Source organism: Rhipicephalus microplus, chromosome 5, assembly GCF_043290135.1.
Source record: "Rhipicephalus microplus isolate Deutch F79 chromosome 5, USDA_Rmic, whole genome shotgun sequence".
Taxonomy (NCBI): Eukaryota; Metazoa; Arthropoda; class Arachnida; order Ixodida; family Ixodidae; genus Rhipicephalus; species Rhipicephalus microplus.
This window is the reverse complement of record NC_134704.1, coordinates 198,329,530-198,349,740: the sequence shown is the minus strand read 5'-3', so window position 1 is coordinate 198,349,740 and position 20,211 is coordinate 198,329,530. Positions and strand designations below refer to the sequence as shown.

Genomic DNA, 20,211 nt, shown 5'->3' with positions numbered 1-20,211 from the left:
AGATTGGCGCAACACTTGGTACGGATTCTGTCTAGTCATGCGAAACCAAATCGAGTCAGGCCAACGTCTGAAACGCACATGTGTCGTGTAGTGATGGCTTGGCGCATGTTTGAATGAATTCACGTTGTCACTAGGTGAACGTTGCGATTGCCGCTTTGTGGGTAGCGTTTTATTGCGGCACATCAGTGATGGACCATGACCCGGCGTATAGCGCATAAGTTGGAGACGCAGTGGCGCTCCCACGACGTTCTTCAATCGGAGGACGCAAGTGCCACTTTCGAAGAGTTCCTGCTCTCTAAGCAGCTACTTAGTGGACTCCGCAAAGCGGGATTTGTCAGGCCGTCGCCAATACAGCTGCGTGCCATTCCTCTCGGCCTCTGTGGTTTCGGTGAGTAAGCGCGATACAAAGCGAAACAGCAATTTCCTTAGCCAAACGCTTTTTTGTGCTTCTGAAGAGCAAGTGTTGCGCGAAACGACACATGGATAGATAGGGAATGGCGCTAACTTCCTGCCGTTTATTGAAGAAACATACGGAGCGCCATTACAAAAAAAAAAAAAAAACGGGCTAATAACAAAGGGCCAGCCAAAAGTAATCTGTAGCTGGGTTCACATCCAGACGTCAACAAAACGTCACAACTACGCTACATACTAGTTGCTTTCGCGCAGGTTCAACCATAAACTTTGTGAAATGTTTTTTTCTTTTTCGTCTGTGTCTGTTCCCGTGGTGCTTCGCCTTTCATCTCGATCGATCGTTTGCGCAATTTTCCATTTCCGCCAGCTTCTTAGCTCCTCCCCCTCCCTCCCCATTTCAGTCCTCCTTACATGTAACAGCTCACCATACCTACAATGGCTAGAATGGGGAAGTGTGATGAGCGGCTCTTATGGGAGGCGCTGAAGTCTGAGGAGAGGGAACCGTGCCAGGGCTCCCGCTCCCCTCCATTCTTAGGCACTGCGGCGTGCTCCCGACCGGGTTGCAGAAATTAGGTGCCTTTTCTCATCTTCTAACCACTACCACCACCACTCCTGCATTCACGTCGCTGAACCTCCGCCGCGCCGGAAAGCGCGTGGTTTCTTTTTGTTTAGTGGCATGTGTGTACGGTTGATTTTACGGATATGTGTGCAAAGTGCCCCCTCCCCCCAGTCCTGTGTAGCCATGCCACGGAGGCAGAGTCACTGTTTTGTGCCTGGATGTACCACAAGCTATAAGTCTAATAAAACTAAACGGTCCTTGTTCGGTGTACCCACGGACCCAACCTTACCCGCTCACTCACAACGCGCTGTTTATCGCGCCAACAAGAAACTGGAAGAAAATTGTGCAGTGGTGCGAGCTACACTTCGACGAAAGGTTCATTGCTAGATACTTTGAGCACACTGTGAATGGTGAGCTCGTCTGCATTGGCAGAACCAGGCCTGTGCTGCTTCCGGGAGCGGTTCCAATTCTGTTTCCGAACTTCGCTGCCTATTGCTCGAATAGGCTTTCACCTGAGAGAAAGCGCTATGCAAGGACTGAACAGTATGCCCCACTGTTGAAGCAACGTGCACTAGAAACTGCCACGACAGAACGCTATCGACAGTGTTGACATCAACAGCAATTTGTGCCGTTTGACAATATCACCTTACCGTCGCCCTCGTGGGGAAACATACGTTCAGTATATGTCCTCTAGTTGTTGGTTGCAGCGTGTGTGACCCAGGAAAGACAAAATCATCTTGTTCCCCAGGAAGTTGGTTGTTTTCACTCAATAATAAAACAAGGTGAAGAAAGAGGTGCATGTGAAAGGGGTACAGATACTGCACAATGTGTGGGACGACCCTACGTCACTGTTAGGGCAGATAGACGCTTTAACTGTGATTTGATTGATTGAAATGTGGGGTTTAACGTCCCAAAACCTCCATATGATTGCGAGAGACGCCGTAGTGGAGGGCTCCGGAAATTTCGACCACCTGGGATTCTTAACGTGCACCCAAATCTGAGCACATGGGCCTACAACATTTCCACCTCCATCGGAAATGCAGCCGCCGCAGCCAGGATTCGATCCCGCGACCTGCGGGTCAACAGCAAAGTACCTTAGCCACTAGACCACCGCTACGGGGCCGCTTTAACTGTGTGCTTGGGGGCTGGAACTCTTGAAGAATTCCCGTTTGCCATCGGCAACAAGGGGTACGCAGTCGCTGGTACTGTAATATCCAGTTTAAAGTGCCAGGGTATTGCACAAGAGTTTCATGTAAGCATCTCAGGACAGGCCTCCTCAATCAACGATCTGTGCAGAAACAATGCAACCTTACTTGCGTTGTTCGTATGTCATTAAGGAGAAGGGCACAGACACATGCTCTCAAATGATTGAGAGCCAAGCTTTCGCGGTATGAAGATACTATGCAGAAACTTAAAGAGCAAAGTGAGGAGCTTGAAGAAAAGGTCCTTCAAAGCCATCTGAAAGATCTCACACCCAAGCAAAAGCTTGCCATCATGCAGTGTTTTCAGGGTACACGATGTGAGTCGGCTAAGGGAATGGAGAACAACCAGATTGGTTACTGGAATGCATGATAATGCGAATGAAGAGCCCTCGGCTGTATGAACACATCAGACGGGAGAATATACTCATGCTGCTGACTCGCTCGTGCCTGAAAGTTTATATGTGGAAGTATAAGAGCGGCTTTGGCTTTAATCCCATGGTGTTAGCAGCGATTGCAGAGAAAACTAAAACCACGGATGTATTCAAATGACACGGTGGTCTCATAGCAGATGAAGATGTCAGTGTATTTGAGTGTTGGTGCAGCAGAAAAGGTTGAGGGATTTGTGGATTTGGGAGAGTTAACACCTAAAAGCGAAAAACACATTCCATGTAATCATGGTATGGCCATTCCGTTTCGACTGTTAACAGGCCCCTGGCACCAAATAAATACTAGGAGTTTTTGCTTCCAGAAGCAACGTCAAAGCTGCACTACTCTCAAGAATGGAAGCAGGGCTCAAGGTAGATTTTATTACCTCAGATAGAGCCTCATAGAATCAATCCACGTGGCACAGGTTTGGTTTATCCGTACCACATCCTATCGAGGAAGGCAGACACCTGTTCTTTATTTATTTTTTTATTTTATTTACAGGTACCTTACAGGCCCTTGGTTAGGGCATTGAGTAAAGGGGGCTAACAAAGACATGTACAACAAGTAAAAGGGCGAAAGGTGCCAAAACGTAAGCTCGAGACATGAGTAACAAATAAACAAGAAATAAGTAAGTATAAATTGACATCATACATCGTTAACAAAAATCTAGAAAGATGTAGTTCATGGCACGCAGCAGTTAGGAAGTGTACAATACGTGTAAGTTAAATTGTCACAGATTGTGATATAGTACACTGGGAAAATCATGCAAGCGCTTGCAGGAAGTGTGAACAGTTCGTCCTAAGCAAACAAAAATAAGGCACAAAAAATAAGGGGGCAATAAGCGCATTAGAAAAAAACTTTTTGCACAGCATTATGAATGTCATATACATACAAGAACGAAGCTGTGAACATAAAATTATCAACCAAAATGTAAGACCAATTTGTTGCGGAAAGAAACAGGGTTAGTGTCAGATACCAAGTTATCGGGAAGATCATTCCACAACGTGATGGCACGAGGCAAAGCGGATGCGTTAAAAGAGTTCGTTTTGCCGTACATGCGCGAGAAACTAAGCCGGTTGTGTAGTCTAGTTGATAAATAGGAGGGTCGTTCAATCGGAAGTCTGGTCATTTTAGTGCTATTGACATATTTATGAAAGAGGCATAAAAGAGAAATGTTGCGGCGAGTGGATAATAATTGAAGTGAATAATCCATTTTAAGTTGTGTTACGCTGCAGCAGAAATTATAATTACGAGAAATGAATCGGACTGCCCTATTTTGAACTGCCTCGATCATGTTGGTTAAGTAATTTTGGTGGGGGGACCAGATTGGTGAGGCAAATTCAAGTTGAGGTCGAACAAAAGTTTCGTAAGCTAGTTTTCGGACGTTAGCGGGGGAGGAATGTAAGTTACGGCGTAGGTATCCCAGTGATCTCGAGGCATTTGCGCAGATGTTAGTGATGTGAGAGGACCATGAAAGATTTTGTGTGAAGTGTAGGCCCAAATATTTGTATGTGGAAACATGCGAGAGCGGGTCATTATTTATACGGTATGAAAAAATGGAGGGGTCATGCTTACGGCTAAATGAGATGGTTTTGCATCTTGAGGCGTTTAGAACCATTTGCCACGTCTCACACCATTTCATAATTATATCAAGGTTTTTCTGTAGTGCGTAATGATCGTTAACATTTTTGATAGGGTAGTAGATTATGCAGTCATTGGCAAATATTCGTATGAATGATGTGACGCCATCAGGCAAGTCGTTTATAAATATAAGAAATAGCAGCGGGGCGAGCACGCTGCCCTGTGGCACCCCGGAAGTTACATCGCATATTGACGACGAATCGTTATTGATGACAGTGAACTGTTTCCGGAGAGAAAGAAAATTTCGAAGCCATGATAAGGTTAGTGAGTCTAATTGAAGAGCAGATAGCTTTGAGATTAGGCGGCAGTGGGGCACACGGTCAAACGCTTTCGAAAAGTCAAGAAAAATGCAGTCTATTTGGAGGTTATTATTCATGTTCGAGTGAAGGTCAGTCGTGAATTCTAGCAGTTGTGTCTCGCATGACCAACCTTTCCTAAACCCATGTTGGTTGCGGAAAAAGAACTGGTTAGACTCAAGATGGTTGTAAATGTGCGAAGCGATAATGTGTTCTAATAGCTTGCAGCAAATGGATGTAAGTGAGATTGGACGGTAATTTTGGGGTAGATGTTGGTCTCCAGACTTGAACAATGGGGTAACTTTTGCAACTTTCCAGTCGTCAGGTATCTGCCCAGACTCTAAAGATTGTTGAAAAATATAGCACAGAATGTTACTGATAATGGGAATTGTGTTTTTTAGTACTTTTGAGTTAATATTATCAGCCCCAGCGGAGCTAGACAGCTTCAGCTTAGTTATCAGACATTCTATACCTTTAGCTGTAATTTCGATAGGTTTCATGTATTGGTAATCATAATCGGGCACGTTAGGTAATGTGGATTGGTCTTCCCGAGTAAACATTGAGGCAAAAAAAGTGTTAAAAGCAGAACAACACTGGCTGTTAGAAAGAGGTTCGTGATTCTCATCATGTAAGGTAATGTGGTTAGCATCCCGATTGCGAGATATTTCCCGCCAGAATTTTTTTGGGTTAGTTTTTAGGAGGGAGCCCAGGTCTGTTGAAAAATATTTAAGTTTAGCAGAACGTATAGCTGCGCAGTAGGTGTTTAAACACTGCTTATACTTATCCCACGCACTGGCTGTGCGCAGGCGTTTAGCATTTCGGTAGAGACGTTTCTTTTTATTTCTTAGTTGGTTGAGTGACTTAGCGAACCAGGCATTACACTTGTCATTAGATATCGAAATCAAGGGAATGTATTTATTAATCAAGACGGTCATTTTGTCACGGAAAAGTACCCAGTTGTCGTGGACCGAGCGATTGCTAAACGAGGTCAAGAATACCTGGTTAAAGAATATTTCAAGTTCATTGTTGATTTCGGCATAGTTAGCTTTATTATAGTCGCGAGTTTTTTTGGTAGTTTTGCCGGAAAACGTTACTGGAAGATCAAGGGTTACTTCAAGAAGTCTGTGATCGCTAAGACCTTCTCGGTAAAGGACTTCCACGACTGTATCAGGGGCTGTGGTCAGTATTAAATCTAAAATATTGTTTCCACGGGTGGGTTTATTGACCACCTGTACAAGATTAAAGTCAAGCGTTAGGCTGATAAACTGGGATGATGTGTTACAAGGGGAGAATAGAAGGTTCCAATCAATCTGGGGAAGGTTGAAGTCTCCAAAAAGAAAGACAGTTTTAGTATGGCACAAGTTAATTGCATCAGTAATACTTTCCCTCAATTCAGCTATGAAACAACTATTGGAATCAGGAGGGCGGTAACAGTTTCCTATCAGAACAACGTTAGTAGGGCTTGTTTTGCAAGCAACCCAAATTTTCTCAAGGGCCGATTTTGTGTCGATAACGTAAGAACAAACTGTTTTTCTGATGCCCAAAAGAACACCACCACCTCTTTTATCAGTGCGGTCTTTACGATAGATATTAAAGGTGTTAAAATTTGGTAAAATCTCGTCATCGTTAATATCAGGTTGCAACCACGTCTCAGTAAGCACGAGGACGTCAGATTCGTTGTCGTCTAGCAGCGAACCTATTTCTTCTTTTTTAAGCAGTAAGCTACGTATGTTTGTAAACGTAAAAGATAATGAAGTTTTGTTAGAAAGGGGGTTATCTTGGAGACACTCTTCCGCGCACGTGTAGCTGCGGTTTTTGATATAGCGCTTTGTAAGAGGCGGAGGATATAAGAGCTATCTTGTCGACAGTACCACTTTGTTCGTAATACTATCAACCACATACGTTTTTTTGTCCATGTGTAAAGTGTCGACGGCTAAGTAGAATCTGGTGTTCTGAGCTTTGGCAGTCGTACAATTTTTTCCTTATTTGCCTGGTTGTAAAAGAGAAATCTTCACTGATAGACAATCCCGTTCCTTTAAGTTTTCGCGCTGATGACAGTACTTCCTGTTTGTCCTTGAAAAATGCAAATTTTGCTATTATGGGTCTATTTTTACCTTGTGTGTATTTCTCTAATCTATGTACGCGTTCAAAATGCGTGCTGGTTTTTCTTAACTCTAATTTGTTCGAGCACAAATTAATTATTTTTTCTTCTGATTTGGCCCAATCTTCCTCGGGATAATCACCGAGTCCAAAAAACAGCAAGTTTGACCTTCGCTGTCTATTTTCTGCGTCATTGCAACGAGACGCGATTGTCGTAACTTGATTGGAAAGTTCAAGAATTGCTTTTTCGGCTGTATCAGTATCAGCTGTACTGAGGGAGGCATAGTTTGATTCTAGTATTACAAATTTAGCTTTCAGCGCAGAGATTTCATTAACATAAACTTCCTGTTTCTCTTTGATGCATTTAAGTTCTGCGGTGAGTGTTTCGTTTCTCTCCTCAAGCTTGTGGATAGTCTGGAGAGCTGCAGAAAAAGCCTCTGCCTCGGATTTGCTCATCGGCCCGGGGTTTGACTCGACATCACCCGAGAGCATCAGTAGAAGGCCAAACAAGCAAGAGCACATATCACGCCAGAATGACACTGTTCGCTTCAGCGGATCAAACCACTCTGATGGGCACGACACCGAAATCATGCAGTAATCTCGACAAGTAACAGTTGCAGCACTTCTCAAGTAACTAACCTGTAATAACAGGGGACGTAAGCCGTGCATTGTGGCTGCGGTGCCGTGCCCGTAGTGGACCGGCGCTGAGGGCCTTTTGAATCCTGCTGTTTCCGTGCGGGGCGTTGTCAATGACGTTCCGGGTTGCCAGATTGGTGGGCTCGCCGATTCCAAATTCGACGGTAGGAGCACCGAAACAGGCCAGTTGGAATGCTTGTCACATCGGATCTGCTCGCACGTGCCGGGGATTGAAGCGCAAATGATCCAGGTCGCTGTAGCCTGCAATAACAGGGGACGTAAGCCGTGCATTGTGGCTGCGGTGCCGTGCCCGTAGTGGACCGGCGCTGAGGGCCTTTTGAATCCTGCTGTTTCCGTGCGGGGCGTTGTCAATGACGTTCCGGGTTGCCAGATTGGTGGGCTCGCCGATTCCAAATTCGACGGTAGGAGCACCGAAACAGGCCATTTGGAATGCTTGTCACATCGGATCTGCTCGCACGTGCCGGGGATTGAAGCGCAAATGATCCAGGTCGCTGTAGCCTGCAATAACAGGGGACGTAAGCCGTGCATTGTAGCTGCGGTGCCGTGCCCCGGCACCGCAGCTACGTTGGACTTCTCTTCGCAGCTATGTTGGACTTCTCTCATTTAATGAAGTGTGGTAGGAATGGGATTATAAAAGCCCCTTACAAAACCCCAGATGGCACTGAATACATGGAGCTTATCAAAGCGGGGCGTGACCAAGTCAAGTGCACCGTCACTCTAAAAGTGATGGCTAAAATCCCCGCTTCTCATGTGAACCCCAAAAACTTTGAAAAAATGAAGGTAAACTTAGCCTTTAATTTGTTCATTGCCGAAGTTCTGCGTGGCCTCTTTTTCCTTACAAGAGTGAAGTAATTAAACGTTGGAGCGACCCAGCCCCAATGCAGGTGTTTGTGCAAATGATGTATAACTGATAGAACCAATCACGGCACCCATTCCTTTGCAAGAATTGAAGTTGGATTCTTCTCAAGAAACTAGCATAAAAGAGTTCCTTGAATATCTCAACAGGTGGGAGACTTTCTTAGAGCCATCCAAAATTGGGTTCATTTGAGGAAGCACAGCTGAGGGACTGATGGTTACTTTGCATGCTACTTTCAGCCTATTGAGGTATGTGAGTGAGAAGCTGGACTTTAAATTCATTCTCACAAGCCGACTAAGCCAGACTGCACCGTAAAGTTATTTGGTATAATTAGCCAGTTTTCAGAATGCAACGATCATCCAACGGCAATGCAGTTTTTGGTAACAGTCAGCTGCTTGAGCTTTTATTATTTGGTGAAAGCCCCAAACAGTGGCAATTGTTCAGGAGGCTCCCTGACCTCCCTCCTTGAAGATGACAGTAGTGCCAAGCAAGTGGACTCACAGATCGATAATGGCAAGCTCCAAGAATCGTCTGGTGCACAGGAAATGACGGCACTTGCTCCGGATCATGTGTATGCTGAGAAGACGAGCAACGCCTGACTTGTTTATTACATAGCCAGATAAGTCACCAGGAAGGCTGTCCTGAATAGTGGCTGCCGTGACTGCCTTGATGAGCTTCTCGTAGCTCCGCAGGACTCAAGAAAAGACCTCGCTATGCTAACACACTTTTGTGATAACGGTGGACTACTTTATCCCTTGGAGCAGCTCTTCGCATTTATAGAAGCTCTGGGGATCACCTTCACGACATGATTTAGCCATAATGAGCTACACCATGACAGCTTCGCTGAGCTGACCTTGTGCCTGCTGAGGAATTCTGTCGTGCTTGGATGTGCACAGCATGGTGAGGGCCTAACCAACCAGATGGTAAAACTTTTTTTTCTCATAACGTGCATCCACTTTTACATAAGGTCGCTGAACAAGGAGCATGCATCTATTTGCACGAGAAAAAAAACATCTTAAACTTAGCCATCTAACATAAACATTCAGGCGTACATGGCTGTCTTCTAACCTGTGTAACTTATCTGTGTGTTCTTGTGTTGTGTTTGGACAAGTATACAATAAAGTGTGTTGTTGTTGTCCACACCTTTTGTTCATGAAGAGTTATCTGATAAATCCAAGCTGGCGAGCTACAGTAATGAATTCGTAAGAATTTAACATTCTGTTGATCACATTTAGCGGAGTGTATTCCACATCCGTGCTAGTTTCTTGCATCTTTTCACATCATAGTAGCAGTACATATCAATGAGCTACAACATGCAAAGTGTGTAGCAGCACTAGCTCAAAAAAAATGCAAATTAGATCAATGAAATTTGGCGATATGCTGCCTTGGTTACACTTCTGCTTCAAGCGGGCAACGACAATACGAGCAACGCCATCTATCCTGTTCCCCCCAAAGAGGCACTACCGAGCAAGCTCACTCATCACACTTCTCCATTCTAGCCTTATTTGGCTGATGATATGTTGAATCCTCTAACATGGCTCATACCCACTCAGGGGGAATCTGCCAAGAATGGATTATATAATTTAGTGAGGTATTACTTATGTATCTGAAACAGAAGGAGTGCAATAATTGTTTTTCGCTTGTTTATATCAGACAGTATAGTTGTTATCCTGGACAGAAATTAGTGTGATAATTATACCTGTAAGAATAATGCTCATGCAAGTAGAAACTTAATTCGTTTATTTTCATGAAGGTAAGTACAAACTGCACCAAAATCGCTCTTGAGGCCGAAGCCTAGATTCAAAGCACCAAATCAAAGTATGGTCTCAATTGTGAAGCCCCAGGCTAACGAACGCGATAATAAAGTCTTTTTCTTAGTAATCTGTTTCGCTGACATGACACTTAGCCTACTTCTTCCTCGACCCTGGCAGTTATATTTTTAATTGGTTTGTCATTAAAATACGAGCTGCAAAACTTCTATACCGTGATTTCAAATTTTGTATTCTAGAATGTAACATAATGTGTTTATGAACACCATCCAAGCTGGTGATTCCTTGCTTGTCTATTCTCATTTCTTCAGTTTGTATTAAAATTCTTTCATCATGAGACAACAATCGATATCTGACTGCTTGTTTCCTGCTTCCCACATGATCTGCCCAACACATTTAAGCCCTATGTGAACTATTCAAGGCTATGTCGTTCGCAGAGATCGAGTGACAACTTTCCATTGGTATTTGTATATCCATCAAGGTCATGTGTGTGGGTATTTGTGTCCCAAACAAGGTCACTTTGGCCCTATTATGAAATTCTTTGTAAACCATGCTCGCGCACTCATTCTTTTCTCTGCAATTATTTCCTGTTCACAACTAGGCTATCCCAAGCCACATTTCCTTTCTACTTCTGGCAGCAATGACTCCAACCCTTCTGGCAAAAATAATGTGCTCCTGCTAAGGTGACTGACCTGATGCTTTCCCTTCCTCGCTCAGAGCGACTTCCTGAAAGCTGGGCCTTGTGGCGTTGTTCCCTATTTGACTCTCCCATGCCACGCGTCCTAATCTTTCCACCACTCGTCTATGTTTAACTTGACAAGCTTAGATATCTCTTCTCAGTTGCTTTCTCCTGTAGCTTTCGCTTTGTCTTGTCATTTTGCCGAACAATCTCTCACTCACATTGTGACCTCATTCTGAGTGGCCACTGTTTTTTCCATTTTTGTCTCGACCTCTCATTGTCTTCACCTGACGTCACCTTCTGCTTTCTCACTTGCACAAGCCTCTTTTTTCAAACCTATCCGGCACAGTGAACACTTCACGTTCTATTTTAACATGGCTAGACTGGTTCACATCTGTATGTCACCGTGGCGTACTACGTACACTGCCCCAAGCAAAAAGTACCAAAAACTCAACCAATACTCTACACTTCAAGACACCTCACTGTCAATATACAGTTTGGACACGCTCATGCACCATCTCTTAATGGGCACAGTCAACACTATAAACACATAGTGTGGCAGAAAAAAAATAAATGGAGCGAGTGATTTTTAAAAACAGTAGGAAGAAATAAACACAATTACCTCAGCAACTTTCTGCTTTTGGCTTATGCAATTGTGTAAACCAATGGACAGGCTATCTTAAAAGCCCGTCACATGTGTAACTGGGCTGCGTGAGTAAGTTGAAAAAAGCGATTTGAGGAAACAAAAGAAAAGCTAAGGTGGACACAAATAACCTTCCTTGTTGAATTTATTGTTAGTTTCCCTTATGCTAAAGGTAAATACAAGTTGCCGCTGTTGCTTCAGAGGCCTAGAAAGACGAATCCTTTCACCATGAAATGTGGGACACCACCGGAACGTGCAACTCGATCCCTCATAGGATGGCTGAAATGCATGCAAATGGTCAGTGTGTTCTAAGCACGGCAAAGCGCCATCATTGAAAGAACTCCCATATTTCTCCACCGTTCTTCCAACATATGACACTGTGTGCCTTGGCGGATCAGTGGCTAGGGTACTCGGCTATTGACCTAAATGTCCCTGGCTTGATCCCAGCCATGGCAGACGCCCATATACTGTTTGATGTTAGTGAACATATTCGTTCAATGAACTGAAAGCACGGGAACACACACAAAAGACAGAAAAGAGGCACACAGCATAAATGGACTAACAACTGAATTGGTAGTGAGCGCACGTGCTGTGTGTCTCGTCCCTGACTCCTGTGTTCCCACGCTTCCAGTTTGCTGAACAAATATTAACTACCAACTAGCCCACCTTTCCATCTATCCTGTTGCAATGTCAGTGAACATTAGAGAACATCAGATAGTCGAAATTCTCGGAGCCCTTCGCTATGACGTCGCTAATAATCATATTGTCACGACGCTGAAACAGCAGCAGTTGAATGCAGGACAGCTCACTTTAATAATACCGATCTGATGAGAACCCAGTCTTTCTCTTTCATTGCATATGCTCTTCATTGTTCTTTTCATGCTGCATATTGGATGTGGCATTTGCCTCTCTTCAGAGAGGAACGTCCCTATGCTGTAATACAAAAGATGGTGCAGCAGATGTATGGTGGGTGCAAATCAGTCTGAACAACAGAGCTTCATTCGCATAAAATCAGGGTGTGTACGGGTCCTTGGAAACCTTGAAAACCTTTGAATTTTAAGAATGCATTTTCAAGTCCTGGAATTTTTTCGCATCCTTTAAAATTCTTGAATTTTCTAAGCACTCCCAATTGCCATTGCAATCTTTTTTATGTGGTAGATCGGCATACCTGCCAAGTTTTGCGGATTTCGACCAGTCCTTGTAACTGAGATAACTCCAAAAGGGCACGTGTGTTCATCGCTTGACCTGTTAGAGTGATGTTGCTTTCCATAAACGCCGCAGACAAAATCGCAGCAGATGCGATTATAGATAGCAAAAAATAAACAACTTGGTTTTGAAGGCACGTGTGCAGACAGCGCACGCGGATTGCAAACGAAACTACTGTTTTCCGCAACGGCTGCATGCGATACTACTGTTGCGGCGACGCAATTACTAGCCAAGGGCACGTGGCTGACGTTGCGGTAGAGGCGATAAAGATGTAGAAAACACTAAAAGCATTGTGGCCTTCCTCTCCAAAGAATCTAGTGACGTGGTTCCTGTTGATTTGGATACTTTGGCTATACTTTGGCGTTAAGTTTTCAGTAGCTTTGACCCACGCTTTCCTGGCAGCCGGCTGTGCTGTCCTGTCCATTCACATGCGTCCCAGGAAGACATACACAAGTTCTTTTGACAAACAGAAATTTTAGTAGTTGTTTTGACGACGCGAAATTTTGAGAGGTACAAGTGTGTTCGACCCCTTTGAGACTCGCATCTTTTACTGTAGTTGGGAAGTGCTACCTTCGGATGTTCGGCCATTCCGAGCCGGTATAAGACCACGCAACGCCGATGTTTACTTACATGCCCCCCCCCTCTATGTTTTTGTTTCACGATGTTTCTCTTTTGGTGGAAAAAAGGAAGGGTGGAAAATAAATCAGCGTGACATCCCCCCGCCCATTGCAGAAACTCCCAGATTCAGAATCCTAGATCTTATGGACTGGCACAAACCTGACAAATTCTGCAGAAACTTTCACATTCAAAATCCTTGAATTTACGAGGTATGGACCGGCACCAACCTGACAAATTCTCTATTTTTGGAACAGTCCTTTGGTGTGTGTTGATATGGCTTTGTTTTTCAAAACTGCACCGTGAATACTTTTATTACGTCAAACTACTTCGGTGCTGGTTCCTTCCCTCTTGTGCAAGCGGTGAAGCTAGTGAAGCTAAAGCGAGCTAAAGTGCAGATTAGACATGTTTCTTATAATTGCAACATTGACGTGCTATATAAGTGCAATAAAAATGAGTCAATTTTGAAAGTTCCAGAGTAAAAAAATTTCAACATTGCATGCCACTTTCAGTCCTTGAAAAACCTTTGACAGGTCCTGGAAAGTGCTTGAATATATTTGAATTTTCTCTTTGGAAACTTGGCGAACCCTGTAACATGCACGATTTTCGGTTTGTGCTGGCGAGTTCTCGAAGGGCTGTCAGGAACAATCTTGTAGTGAACGTCATTTAGGCATCGCGCAACTGTGTAGGGGCCAAATACCTCTTCAGCAATTTTTCAGATAGTTGCCGGTAGCAGATAAACCTCCAGATCCATGCTTTCTTGTCGGGCTGGTAGACGGCATGTCTGTGTCACAGATTATAACGTTGTGTGTAGTAATTCTGCTGCTGGGTGATTCAAACGTGCATAAGCTGCCTCACATTTTCAGCTCGTTGAGTAAATGCTGTAGTGTCCCAATCTGTATCATTGCAGTCGTGCGATAACATGGCGTCAAGCATCATCGTCACTTGACGGCCATGAAGAAGACAGCGTTCCTCGCCTAGTTTCTTGCTGTGCTGTATTATAGGCGAATGCGACGCACGGTAGAATGCCAACCCGGTTTTCGTGATCCATGTTACGGGAGCGGCGGTCGTGAGCATGCCGATTGTGGAAAGAAGAGAACAATGACGGTTGTGGCTGCCCTGAAGGCACGCGGCATCTGCTGGCAGCAGACACTTGGGGCCGAGGCTTGGACAATTAAGGATGTTTCTAGGTCTAGCTCCGCTTCTTCCTTGAGGGGTTCTGGGCTAGACGCAGCTCCGAATTTCTACATTTGGCACCCAACCGAAAGAACCCCCCCCCACCCGTGGGTCATGGACATTGAGGTAATCTGCAACGATGTCTCTGACGCTGCCACTGACCGTGCCCACCTTTTCTAGCCAAGACACGAGGGAATCACTCCTCGATTTCATTGACGACCTTTTCGTGCACTCGATCGTTAGCGGCTTATCGGAATCTAACATGCTCTGGTGGATTCTTTCAGTTCCCTTGACGGGTGCCGAAAAGCGATGACGGCGTCTTCAACCTCCCTTACAATTTTGGAACGAGTTCGTCACTGCATTCCAGAAAGAGATCCTGTCAGTCACCTATGACTACTGTATCCGGCGTGAACTTGATGGCTAAACGCAACACCCAGAGGAGGGTCTGCAAGATTGTGTTCAGGCTGTGCAGAAGCTCTTTCGTCCAGCGAAATCCACTGCTCCTGAGGCCGTTGAGGTCTCGCACATTATGCGATGATGCCACCCCTGTTTCCAGCTACACCTGTTGGGCTGCTTCTTACCTTTCCTTGAGGAGCCTGCTTGCTTTGCTCTGCAAATTGCCGAGCCGTCTACTGCGGCCGTACCTATCATCGTGGAGGAGGGAGGTGAGCTCCACGGAGGCACGGCAGAGGCCCTTTGGTGTCGGAATGTTGCCGACGTTGGAGCGGACGCTGACGCATTGTGGGATATTGACGCGACGCGAGACGACCTTGCGGAGCGAGCAAGAGCAGCAATCATGAAAGGTGAGAACAAGGCGTTGGACAACACAATTGTGGGGGACAGAGTGAATTACTGCGACAGCCTTGACGCAGCAATCACAAAAGTCCCGCGATGACGAAGTGGCAGATGTAAAGGAAAGGAAGAAACCGAGGGTAATGAAAAACAGGGACACGAGAATAACACCAGGTGAATCGGAGTGTGGTGCTGACGTGGTTCGGGCTCGTAACCTTGAGAGGGACAGGGCTGTCCTTGAAGCTGAAGTGAATCATCTGAAGCTGGACACATTGCGGCACACAAGCTGCATCAGCCAGTTAAAACAGGAGTTGGGTAGCTTGACTGATGCATGTGGTAGTCTCAAGCACGAATACGTCTACAAAACCAAGGCTACCACCATGATTCACGTGGAAGACTTAGATTTCTGTCCTTAAGGGCAAAGTCTGTCCTCTGGAAAAAGAGCTCGAAAAGCAGTTGGACGAGTTGCAGCGACGTTTCTTCAAGACCAAGACATCCTGGAATGACAAAATGCACATCTTTAAAGCTGAGATCTTCAACCTCAACCTAAAGGTGGCCGAGCACTCGCTGGAGAGTGGTCGCATGGAGAGGCTGCTTGCTGATGCTCAGCAGCGCCTCAAAGATCAACAGCAGCATTGTGCCATGTTCGAGGGGCTGTTGCTGGAGAGGGACACTGAATCTTTAAACTTGCGTCGTAGACACGAAGAAGAGCTCTAACAGCAGCGCGTACTCCAAGACTCACAGCTGGATGAGTTGTGAATGCAGGCAGCCGACCTCCTTGCACAGCTCGCCCAGGCCCAGCAGGACCACGACTGAGAGGCCAGTCCAGCGCAAACCGTAATTGTGGAACTCGGTAAGAAGGCAGCTGAGTGCATTGAGAAGCAGGAACAGATCCAAGACTCAAGGCCGACCAAAAGACCTTGTCGGCTAAGGTCTATGGGCTTTAGAAGCAGCTCAGTCTGGCGTTGCACACTGAGACTAACCTAAAGCATAGTCTCCAGAAGAATGAGGATGAACTACCGACCATGCAGGCAGAACTTGCAAAGCTGAACCAAGTGGTGGCCTCAGCTGAAACAGAGAACATCTGACGAAAGAGCTTGAGGAAAGGTGGGAAGAGAGGGCAAAGCTGCAGGAATCCCTGAAGAAGGCAGCATTACAGATGGACTCATTCGAGGAGGAACTTGCCACCCATATGTGCAGTTGCACCGGTGTGTGTCTGATCCACAGTGCAATATCGGAGAAGGTGAGGTCAGTGCTGTAAGCAAATGCAGTCAGAGTTTCATTGGGGACATCTCACTTCCATAGTTGCTGAGGTCACCAGCATTCAACGACTCCCTTTTGGAGGAGAGGCCGCCACCTGCACATGACAGGTCCGGATAGCTAAAATGGCAATGACGCACAACGATAATGGCTTACCACTCGTTGGGACCGGTGCTGCACCAGGAGCATCAGTGTTCTGTCATGCTCTCACCAACGACCACGGTTGTTAACCCGAGCATGTCTGGTGCACCTCCGTCTTCGGGCAGCGGCAGAGTTGGCCCCCCCTGTGCGAATTGGCTGTGCCGGCATGTGGTCTTGTGCACCACGTGCGCTCCGCCGTGGCGAGGGATAGTTGGTTTATCTCTGCGGCATGCTTCTCGTCACTTTATTCGAGGGGGAGAGGGCAGCAGGGGTAGCGAGCGTGCTGAATGTAGAAAAAACAGTGACGATCGCGAATGCGCTAGTGGCGCGTGGCAGGCATTGGCAGCGGGCACTTGCGACAGAGGCTTGCATGATTAAAGACTTGCTGGTCTGGCTCCGCGTCTTCCCTGAGGGGTTCTGGGCTGAATGCAGCCTTGAACCCCTACAACATCAATGTACATACCCAACTTGTCAGCAACAGTCTGATTGAGGCGCTCGGTGAAGCCATTCGTTTGGGGGGTGATAAGTGGTATTCTGATTGGCTGTTTCACTGAGCTCAAGCACTGTCTTCACGAGCATAGTCGTGAAAGCGGTATCTCGATCCGTTATTATGATTGTCGGAGCACTGTGTCTCAGAACAATATTTCCTATGAAGACTCGTGCGGTTTTAACAGCTTTGCCACTCGACAAAGCCTTTGTTTCCGCATAGCACGAAAGGTAATCGGTAGTGAATCACCCAGTTGTTGCCAGCATGGGAACTTGGAAATGGTCTGAGAAGTTCCATTCTGATTTCGGCAAAAGGCACCGTGGGCATTTGAACTGGTTTAAATACTCCAGCTGGCTTTGAAGGTGGCGCTTTTTGACCTTGACCATCAAGATACGTGTGCACGATATTTTTCAGAATAGCTGGAAACTTTGGCCAGTTGTATTTCTGTTGGATCCTGGCCAACGAAGGGTGTACCCGAGGTGACTGGATGTTGGCTCATGGTGGCAAGCACTAAGTATCTCCCCACAAAGTGATGTCGGGACGACAAGTAGGTTGGTGCTTCCTCTGGGAAAAAAGCAGAATGACGGCAGGCTTCTTGCGAATTTTCTAGGGACGCTTGTACTTTGGCCATTCATAAATTCAATAAGGGGAAGCGACTCGCCGTCATCCCTCTTTTGTATTAAATCGTAGTGGTGTTGAGGACTCCTACAAATGCTATGTCATCTTCCGTGTCATCATCGCGCTTTATCTCCGCAGGGGCGCCTGCGCAAATAGGCATTTGGTGTGTAGCGACACCACGGACCCGAGCTAACGGGGGAGTTTTGACTCCCTCCCACGCCTAGCCGTGCGTGGCTTTGCCGTGTCCGGGGAAAAGGGGATCCTGGGGGTTGAGCCGACACTGGGTGATTGGACCTTTAAGGCCCCCCTGGCAGAGGCAACACACCCCTTTGGCCCCGGCTTCACGTAGACGGCATTCCTGGGCTGACCCACCCAGGGGAAATCGGCAGTCGCCTTTTCCTTTCTCTCTCTCCCGACATCTTCGTCTTTATCTCTCACTTTTTATCTGTCCTGTCCCCTAGTCTCTTTCGTTTACTTCCAAGCTTCCTGGTGGCTAGGGTTAACCCTGTGCAAATAGCCTACCTTGGCCTAGGCGCATTGGATTATAGTGGCGTTGTACGGCTGGCGTCTGCAGGTTTCAGCATCCGCAAACTTGTAGCGTCCCCTCGTTGGGCTCCGTGGTGGGTGGCCGCCAGCGCTACTGAACAAAAATAAGACAGGCATGCATAGAGCGTTCCCCCTACTGTCTGAACGTACCGGCTTAAAGCGGGTACGCACCAATGATATAAATTTTTTCAACCAGCCAAAAGAAACATTTCCCAACTTCCATGTCATTCACTGCGAGAAAACTGGAAAGCAAGCCAGGACCGTATCTCCATTCGTAGTTGCCAGGTGTCTTACTGAAACTCTCGGGGCTCTCTCGGGGCTGGATACAAAGTTACCAAAATGGCTAGCGGAGACCTTCTCCTCGAAATTCGGGACAAAGAACAATTTGTAAAGCTAGACAGCATCTCAACATTTGGTGACGTACCGATAACCGTAACACCACACAGATCTGTGAACATAACTCGCAGAGCGGTATCTGATGCAGACTTACTTGACCTGACCAAAACTGAACTTTTGGAGGGGTGGAAGAGCCAGAATGTCACTAATTTACAGAAAATTATCATCAGAAGAGATAATAAGGAAACACCGACAAAACACCGACAAAACACCTAATACTCACGTTTGCATCCAGTAAACTACCAGAACCTATTCAAACAGGGTACACGAAGACGTCTATTAGGCCGTACATACCAAACCCTCGTCGTTGCTTCCAATGCCAGAGGTATGGCCATGGCTCTAAAACCTGTCATGGTCTCGCCAGACTTGTGCACAATGTGGAGTCCTAGGCCACGTGTCTGAGAACTGCAAACAACCGCCACACTGTGTAAACTACGAAGGAAACCATGCCGCATATTCACGCTCCTGCACATACTGGAAAAAAGAAAAAGAAATAAGTACGTTGAAGGTGAAGGAGAACATTTCATTTAAGGAAGCACGGCGAAGAAGAGTACCATTCTATGGACCTACACACGCTGATGCGGCGTGTCAGGGGGCACCGCCGCACCAGCCCTTGCCACTCCTTCGGCCTGCGCATACCGAGCCGGCGGTTGTGGCACCTGCCCCCAAGGCGGCTGTAGCCCAGGCTACACCGCCTACTCCCAAACAGAGACCGGAGACTCCAGAGTCTTCGGGTCTCAAGGCCTCACCTCACCAGGCGAGGCCCAAAATTCCAACTAACAGCCCGCATGTGCGGGCATCTAGTGCCTCCGAGGAGGCAATGGACACGTCGGTACCCTTGGTGCCGAAAGAGCGGCGTGGCTCCTTGAAGCGCGCCAAGAAAACAAAAAAGCAGATAACAGGGCCTGGTGACTGTTAAGTGAACTCAAACTCCTTGTCTAAACAGCCACTCGCTCTTCGTACACACAGCACTATCTTACATTCACCATGAACACTCAAATTATACAATGGAACGTCAGGGGCCTTCTCAGAAACCTTGACGATATCGAAGAACTTTTACACGAACACTCACCAAAAGTGCTGTGTGTACAAGAAACACACCTTAATTCAAAACACACATTTTCTTCGTAAATACAGTATTTTCCGAAACGACCGTGATGATGCCATGACATCATCCGGAGGTGTTGCCATCGTAGTGAATTAAGGAATTGCATGCACACACTTATAACTCCAAACATCCCTTGAGGCAGTGGCTGTTCGAGCTGTTCTTTTTGATAAACTGATCACAATCTGCACTATTTACATTTCTCCTAGCTATCAGCTGCAAAAACGTGATTTACACTTTTTAATTGATGAACTTCTGGAGCTTTATGTTCTCCTTGGAGACTTCAATGCGCATAGCAGGCTATGGGGTGACTCTCGGTATGACGCGCAAGGTCGACTGATTGAACAGTTCCTTCTTTCGTTGAGCGCGTGCCTCCTAAATCGAAAAGAACCAACCTATTATAATCTCGCTAATAACACCTACTCCTCCATAGACCTAAGCATAGCATCTCCATCTCTTGTGCCTCTACTTCAGTGGAAAGTCGTCAGTAATCTGTATGGAAGTGATCACTTCCCCGTAGTTTTGAGCACAACTATAGTAACTGAGTGTTCACCACGTGTTCCCAAATGGCTCATAAACAGAGCCGACTGGGAACAGGTTGCTTCGGAACTCACCGACAGCCGGAAATCT

At 46.2% G+C, this 20,211-nt stretch overlaps 1 protein-coding gene across 5 annotated transcripts in view; it reads left to right on the top strand.

Moving 5' to 3' along the window:
• LOC119173579 (uncharacterized) overlaps positions 1–20,211 on the top strand; it is a 343,373-nt gene continuing 323,162 nt past the window's right edge. Inside the window, exon 1 of one of the 5 annotated variants that reach the window (XR_012895552.1) lies at positions 1–388. Coding sequence is in view for 2 of the 5 variants with exons in the window: in XM_075896344.1 (XP_075752459.1) it covers positions 196–388 (193 nt within the window). In the remaining 3 variants the exon portion in view is untranslated. Of the gene's footprint in view, positions 389–3,206; positions 3,227–20,211 lie in introns of those variants that run through there. The other 4 variants (XM_075896344.1, XM_037424386.2, XM_075896346.1 and 1 more) reach the window with 4 other exon arrangements.